We start from the raw sequence: 9,011 nt of genomic DNA on the forward strand, positions 1-9,011 counted from the left end.
ACCAAGAGAAAGTGAACTGTCCTTGCAGCCCAAGATTTGACACCCAAGCGCTGCCACTGTCTATGTCTACATGTTGTAAAGAAATATGTACATCATCAATATGGGAGGTGCTGATATACAGGGTGTCCCAAATAAAAGTACACTCAGATCAAAGTTAATTAGAACATTGGGTATACTTTTATTTGAGACACCCTGTATTTATTGATTGACTTTGTTTATTTTACTTCGCTTCTTGTGCCACTTTTGGCTAATTTGCGAAGATGGGGATGAGTGATGATATGATGAAATTAATGACTGGACACTCATAAATATCCATGCCCAGGCAAGGATTCGAACCCGGACACCTGGCGTCGTAGCGCGATGTGCTGGGGCATCCTGTACTAGGTGGAGTATTGAGGAAATACTCGATGAGAGCACAAGAAATTGAACTGTCAGATTGATTCATCCCTTCATCGGTTTTGTCATTGCTGCTTTCTGGATCCAAAATTGAAACGCTGCTAAGAATAATGGGTGGGTTAAGAAGTGCAATTTACCTTACTTTAACTTCTCTGAATATCTTATTTCTACTGACAATGACACCAATAAAATGCAGAATGACAAAGAAAGTGAAGATAAAGATTCTCTACACAGGAAAAGAGGCCTTGAACACCAACACAATTGCCATATCTGTAAGCCAGCAGTCTCTCACTTACTACGGTATGGTAAAAAATAATAATAATAATAGGCCAAAATGTCGCAATCCTGGATGTGATGGTCTCACTTTTGTACAGTTTGATAAATGCAAATTGTTTATCTCCTCTAATTTCCATAAGAAAAATACTCTCATCATTCATCGTGAGTTCAAAATTTTAAGAAATTGTGCAAGTTTAGAAGCATTGTACAATTTTTTAAACAAAATTGTGCGTGCATATTCTGTTCACAGTGGCGGCGATTGGGTACCAAAACTTGGGGGGGGGGGGTGTCAAAATAGGGAGGAGGCAATGAAGGTTTACTTTCCCTTGGTACATAAGGTTTAGCATAGTGTGGGGGCATAATTGGCAAATAGTGAAGGCAACTGCCCCCACGTCCCCCCTAATCGCCACCACTGTTTGTAGAAAGTAATGTAAAATCATTCCCATGATAATTGCAATATATCCTAGGGTATGAAAGTAGAGTATTTTAAATAAAAACGTCACTACAGTCATTTTTTGGGATGTATTAAATTTCCTCACAGAGTCTCAAGGTATTACATATGATACCAATTGTGAAGTAACATTGTCCTCGTTGAATCCCGAGGTATCATATTTGATACCTCTTCTAAAATATTTCTAATTTTAAGGGGGGGAACACTGCAATATTATCTTTAGGTAGGTGGCAAATGTCCCAAAACTTGAAATTTTGTGAAACTTTTACTAAAAATTTGGCTTCGGGACTGGAGGGGTTATGCCATCATTAACACACTTCCTAAATTTCACACATGTAATTAATTACTTCTCGAAAAATGAGGTAAGGGTCAAGAGACAACACACAATGAAGGTTGATTTTCAGGACAGGATGGAAGTTACAGGAATTTGATTTTTTTTTCTTTTTTGCAATATAAAGCTACAAAAGTCAATTGTTACTTGACTGTACACCAAAGAGCAAATATAATAGTAGACAAGTTATCCTTCACCATGTTCATTCATTCTGTTTTCCGCAATGGGGGTTCTACTGAAACAAAAAGCATGAATAAGCAGAGGACAACCAGTGATCCAGTACCAGAGCAATTTCATTCCCTAAGAGCACATCGAATGAAGAAAATGAAAATAGCGATTGGCAATTTGCCTACTGTTATCGGTGCGGTTGATTGTGCACTCCTGTTCACATAAAGTGGATCACTTTATAGGGCTGAAGGTATGAAGAAAGTGCCACTTTATCTGAACAGGCATGTGCTAACTATAATATGTTGCATTTATCTACTCCTAAAACAGATCCAATTTCTTCGCACTCCCTCCCCTCTTCTATCTCCAAACAGTACGATAAATTCTCACACTGCATTTAATATTAAAACATAAATCAATTTATCTTGTTAATTTTCTAGATCTTGCCGACATTTTGGAAACAAAACAATAAATGAATAAGCTAATAGGATTGGCACTAATAATGTACCGGGTGTTCCGTTTAAATCTCCCTAATTTCAATTAATCGTAGAAAGGAAAGTATGAATGATAGAGCAATGAAATTTTAAGAAAAACTCATAACTTTTATTTTCCACACACTAATACGCCTCCACATGTGCCCCATTGGTAGCACAGTCTGTATTCAACTTCTTGCCATGTTCTCTCCAACATTTCCCCTGTTACTGTTGCAATAGTATCACGTATGCGGGTTCGTAACACTGGCGTCGCAAACACACGATCATTGACGTAACCCCTGAGGAAGATGTGCAGCGGAGTGAGGTCAGGTCGAATTTCTTACACCTTTTCCTCCGACACACGACGGCGAGCTATACCAGATTGTTTTAGGACACTTCCGGTTGTTGAAAACTTACTAAACTACAGCCTAATTGATTTTGCAGATTTAGCATCAAGTGCAACTCCTCCGCACACTCGTCTGAAATTTCGTTGCGTTGCAATCACAGATTTTCTCTCAGCATACCACACCACTGCCTGCGCGCGTTGTTGAACAGTCGCCATTTTTATTTATGCGACCGTGGCGCTGCGTAGTTAGCAAACGGACAACTTCAAGTCATGGAAACAAAACTTGAAGATCTGGCCTTTCATTTAGTGTTACAGTTATTTAACAATTCATCGTACTTCACTCACAGTAATTAGTTGAAATTAGGGAGATTTGAACGGAACACTGTATTTCGAGATTTACCCAGAAATTATTTTCGTTTGTGGTTTATATACGTCGGTATCTTCAAAACACAACTCCTCACACTTTTCGAAGAATGCCATTCTCTATTCTATTCTCTATTCTCATAGACTTGCTCTTTACCTTGTACACGAACCCCCAATCTACGGAAAGAGGCTGTAATATTGATGGTTTGTTGGTGTTTTTGATGTGCTTGGTGGTCTTCTTTTCCATTTTCATCCTTAACAGACAGCATTTGTTTTAATGTTCTTTCGTTTTCTTTATATCTTATCTAAGCCGCTAAATATAATATTGAATTTATTTATGTTTTCATTCGTTTGCCTTTCGATCCTTTTCTTTACAAAGCCAATTTCATTTCTTGTACTGTACATAAGGAGCATGGGAATGGAGTTAAATGCAGGTCAACATTGCCGAACAGGGAAAATTGAAATATTAGCATATGGTGTTTGATGCCCATCGGGAGCCTGAATTATCAGTTTCTAAACAACGTGCTGATAATAATTAGGGGACCCCCTAGAAATAGAACAGGCTTTGGTGAGAAAAATAGAAAATAGGCGAGAACAATTTATCCTAGATCCACTGTCTTCAGCCAGATTATTTCAGAGTTCACATATCCTCCATCTTCAACTTACCAACCACAGCTCACTAGGAATCAATCTGAATAATTTTTACTTTCATTGTTAGGTCAGTGTATACCTAAAGTGATATTGTATTTTGAAGTCATTATAATCTGTATATTGTAAGGGAAGGATGTTGGAATACGATAAAATGCAATTAACATTGCATGCTAATAAATTGATTGATTTGCTTTATTTTTACTTCGCTTTTTGTGCCACTTTCGGCTAATTTGCAAAGATGGGGATGAATGATGATATGATAAAATTGATGAATGGACACTCACAAACATTCATGCCCAGGCCGGGATTCGAACCTGTGACCTCTGGATTCGTAGCACGGTGTGCTAACCACTCTTTTTTTTTTTTTTTTTAAGGAAATACCCCCTACACGGAGGTATCCCTCACCATTCACTCTTTTTCTCACTTTTACACTTTTCAATTCTTACATTTTTCTTTCTTTCTTATCAACTGGACGAACACAAATACCCATGCCTTACCCGGGACTCGAACCCAGAACCCCTGGCGTTGGAGCGCGCTCTGCTAACCACTCCGCCACGGAGGTCGACTTGCCACTCCGACACGGGGGCCGACACATGCTAAAAAGAAACATTGTCACTAACGTTCAGAGAATATGTAAAGGATCATCAGGAATTATTATTAAGCCTACTTCTATTCTTAAATATCCAACACAAGGGAAACGTCGAAAGCCGTAACAGAACTCGAAACTAGCTCAATCCAACAAGTTTCCAGTCCGTGACTTTGCTCTGATCTCCATTGTCCAATGTTTCGGATCCCCCTTTAAACTGAGCACAAAAGTGAACTTAAACATTGTCTGTATCATTTCTACATGCATTCTATGCAACACAATATTTCCGCTCCGTCACAAAATGTGGCAGATCGATAGATTAAATGAAGTGGGTGGTGCGACGGACACAGACGCATGACATAAGATGTGCCTTCATAGATGACCTTGTGATTTCATGAAAACACTCCTTTCGGAGTTTAGCGTCACCAGGAGAAAAAAACATTTAGTTTGTCACGGAGTGCTTTATCGGAAGCCAGCACTTCGCCAGATTGTTTTATCTAGCCTTCGATAAAGAAGGGAAAAAAAATGTTTAACATTGCAAGGAGAATGAAGAGTACTCACGTAACAACTTCCATCGTATTTCTCGCTGTGCATACCCATTGCGAGTACTGTACTCAAGCATTTCTTTCTAACTAGCCATTAAGACAAAATCGATATTTTTTCACTTGTAATAAGTAAGGTCGTTCACGTCCCTTACAGCGATATGCATATGCGGCTGCGCTTTTTCACAAACATATTGAACACTGCCCCTGAAGTAATCGAGTGCAGTTTCCACGATTAGCCAACTAAAGGCGTTCTTCAGCGTAGCTCATTTGACAAATGGTGAGCTACAGTATAATAAAAGTTGCAGCAGTCCACTTGTACGAGTCGTATTTCGTCAACAAATTGTTAACGTGATTTCCGGTTAAGCTTCCGATCTTTTGAGAGCTAACGTCACTCTCATCTTCAGGGAAGGAAGTGGTTGATATTCCGAGAAAACCTCATCATTTACCGTCAGGAAAGCTTCAAGAATTATTTCAAATTACTTGCATCACACCAGTCGGCCGTTTTGTTTTCATAGTTGGTTGCTTTCAACCTGAAATTTCAGCCTAACAAATGAAAGCATGATATATTTAGAAGATCAACACTAAAGATTGTTGCAAATATCTTGAAAGCAATGCAATTAATTCTACGTAATTTCCGAAAATTTCAGGATGGGCCCTGGACCCGTTAAACCGTGCCTGGCTACGCGGAGGTACAGGCCCCTTTACAGTAACAAAAAATAAAATGGGCCAACAAATTAAAATAAAATAATATTGACTCTCACGCATATTTTATTTATCCAATATATATAAAGCCCCAATCCCACCACTCACTCACTCACTCACTGACATAAATGTTCTCCATGAAGGAAGCCCCGGAGGCGAAAAACACCCGATTACGACCCCCCATGAAATCGTCCCAAAAGGCCGAGAAAATTCAAAAATTCCTCAATCGGCCCTTCCTTAAGGGTGAAAATGCCCTTTTCTCACGTCCTTAGCAACCGTTGCCACGGGCATTTCTTTTGCACACATTGTTTCCTTCAATTCTTAATTGTCCAGCTACATTATATTTCTCACAGATAAGTAACACACAGATGAATCAACTCCTGGCTTTGAAAAGGTGCCTGAAACAAGGGTGACATCTACATAATAAGGAGTTTCAGCCCAGATACAATTACGTATATATTGTTATACTCAATGCGTAAATATCTGCATCGTGCTTGTTTCAACTAAATGTTTAGGGGGTATAATGACATGCAATTCCTTAGAGCTTGCCGTGCTTGTTGTTCACCATGGAAACGGACGTTGCTAGGGAACTTTAAGAAAGTTTATTTTCACCCCGAATGCTACTGTAAGGGAATTATGCTAGAGTTTTCGATTGATTGATTGATTGATTGATTTGGTGTTTTAGGTCCACTTTGTGCACAGTATTAGAGTTTTCGAATTTTAAAATGTGAGCATCAGAATTCATTGCAGAGGAGAGATAGAAATTTGCGAAGAATGAAGGAAAACATTTCTTTATTTCAATTATGTTTAAAAATGTAAAACTGACTACAGAAGTAAAATGTTACTTTTCCAATTTAGTGTCGCTATTGAATTCGTTTACATAAAACATCTAACTAACTATCCTGAAACTGTTATTACTTACCCAGCTTATTATTAAGAAAGAAACCAATAATATTTTGATTATTTGTACATATTACAGCGCATACACACATAAATTTACGTTCAAAACTTTCCAAATAAGCGAACCACGTCGGCGAGCGCACGAGACGTGGCCACAGGCCACGTAGAAAGTGCGCGAGTCCAATATATATAAAGCCCCAATCCCACCACTCACTCACTCACTCACTGACATAAATGTTCTCCATGAAGGAAGCCCCGAAGGCGAAAAACGCCCGATTACGACCCCCCATGAAATCGTCCCAAAAGTCCAAGAAAATTCAAAAATCGCTCAATCGGCCCTTCCTTAAGGGTGAAAATGCCCTTTTTTCACGTCCTTAGCAACCGTTGCCACGGGCATTTCTTTCGCACACATTGTTTCCTTCAATTCTTAATTGTCTAGCTACATTATATTTCTCACAGATCAATAGCACACAGATGAATGAACTCATGGTTTTGAAAAGGTGCCTGAAACAAGGGTGACATCTACATGATAAGGAGTTTCAGCCCAGATACAATTACGTATATATTGTTATACTAAATGCGTAAATATCTACATCGTGCTTGTTTTAACTAAATATTTAGGAGGTATAATGACATGCAATTCCTTAGAGCTTGCCGTGCCTGTTGTTGTCCATGGAAACGGACGTTGCTAGGGAACTTAAAGAAAGTTTATTTTCACCCCGAAAACTACTGTAAGTGAATTATGCTAGACCTTTCGAATTTCAAAATACGAGCGTCAGAATAATTTATTACAGAGGCAAGGTAGGAATTTGAGGGGATTGACTGAAAACAATTATTTTCCAATTACGTTTAAAAATGTGAAAATGACAAAAGACGTAAATATTACATTTCCAACTTAGTGTCGCTATTGAATTCGTTTATTCGTTTATGCAAAACATCCGACTAATTATCTTGAAACGTTTATTACTTACTCAGTTTATTATTAAGAAATTAGACAATACTATTTTGAATATTTGTACGTTAGTGCCCATACACACATAAAGCTACTTTCTAACTTTCCAAATGAGCGAACTTATACACTTGTTCCCCTTCATCCAATACAACATGCAGCCATTTTATCCCATCTATAATATGATTTTGCCCACAACATGGACGAAGGTCACGCATGCGAGCGTACAAGACGTGGCCAAGGGCCACGTCGAAAGTACGCGAGTCCAATATATATATAGCCCCAATCCCACCACTCACTCACTCACTGACATAAATGTTCTCCATGAAGGAAGCCCCGGAGGCGAAAAACGCCCGATTACGACCCCCCATGAAATCGTCCCAAAAGTCCAAGAAAATTCAAAAATCGCTCAATCGGCCCTTCCTTAAGGGTGAAAATGCCCTTTTTTCACGTCCTTAGCAACCGTTGCCACGGGCATTTCTTTTGCACACATTGTTTCCTTCAATTCTTAATTGTCTAGCTACATTATATGTGTCACAGATCACACACAGATGAATGAACACCTGGTTCAAAAAGGTGCCTTAAACAAGGGTGACATCTACATAAGGAGTTTCAGCCCAGAATCAATTACTTACGTATATATTGGTAAACTCAATGCGAAAATATTATCTACATCGTGGTTGTTTTAACTAAATGTTTAGAGGTATAATAACAAACAATTATTTAGAGAGTTTGCAGTGCTTGTTGTCCATGGAAACGGACGTTGCTAGGGAACTTAAAGAACGTTTAATTTCACCCCGAAAAGTACTGTAAGGGAATTATGCTAGACTTTTCGTATTTCAAAACATGAGCATCAGAATTTATTACAGAGGAGAGGTAGGAATTTAATGGGAATGACGGAAAACAATTATTTTTCTATTACGTTTACAAATGTGAAAATAGCAAAAGACGTAAATATTGTTTTCTCAATTTAATGTCGCTCTAGAATTCGTTTATACAAGAAATCTAACTAACTATCTTGAAACTTGCTTACTCACTTTATTATTAAGAAAATAGACAATTTTGAATATTTTGTATATTTGTACCATATTAGAGCCCGTACACACACACTGAGTTACGTTCAAAACTTTCCAAATAAGCGAAACGTGTATATATAGGTAAACTCAATGCGAACATATTTACATCGTGGTTGTTTTAATTAAATGTTTAGAGGTATAATAACAAACAATTATTTAGAGAGTTTGCCGTGCTTGTTGTTCACCATGGAAACGGACGTTGCTAGGGCACTTACAGAAAGTTTATTTTCACCCCGAGAACTACTGTAAGGGAATTATGCTAGACTTTTCGAATTTCAAAATACGAGCGTCAGAATTTATTACAGAGGCAAGGTAGGAATTTGAGGAGAATGACAGAAAGCAATTATTATCCAATTAAGTTTAAAAATGTGAAAATGACAAAAGACGTAAATATTGCATTTCCAATTTAGTGTCGTTATTGAATTCGTTTATGCAAAACATCCAACTAATTATCTTGAAACGGTTATTACTTACTCAGTTTATTATTAGGAAAATAGACAATAATATTTTGAATATTTGTACCTTATTAGAGCCCATACAGACATAATGTTACTTTCTAAAGTTTTCAAATTAGCGAACTTATACACTTGTTTGGCTTCATCCAATAAAACATGCAGACATTTTACCCCATCTAGAACATGATAACGCCCACAACGTGGCCGAAGGTCACGCATTCGAGCGTACAAGACGTGGCCAAAGGCCACGTCGAAAGTGCGCGAGTCCAATATATATATAGCCCCAATCCCACCACTCACTGACTCACTGACATAAATGTTCTCCGTGAAGGAAGCCCCGGAGGCG

General features: G+C 38.2%; 1 protein-coding gene across 1 annotated transcript in view; it reads right to left on the reverse strand.

Moving 5' to 3' along the window:
• The window catches only part of LOC145995251 (uncharacterized), a 47,710-nt gene extending 43,911 nt beyond the window's left edge, over nucleotides 1-3,799 (reverse strand). The window contains exon 1 of the mRNA XM_083131821.1: nucleotides 3,737-3,799. Within this exon, the coding sequence (XP_082987947.1) occupies nucleotides 3,737-3,742 (6 nt within the window). The 5' untranslated portion in view covers nucleotides 3,743-3,799. The remainder of the gene's footprint in view (nucleotides 1-3,736) is intronic.
• Nucleotides 3,800-9,011: the final 5,212 nt, after the last annotated feature.

Source organism: Lepisma saccharinum, chromosome 11 (genome assembly GCF_977018435.1).
Source record: "Lepisma saccharinum chromosome 11, izLepSacc3.1, whole genome shotgun sequence".
Classification (NCBI taxonomy): domain Eukaryota; kingdom Metazoa; phylum Arthropoda; class Insecta; order Zygentoma; family Lepismatidae; genus Lepisma; species Lepisma saccharinum.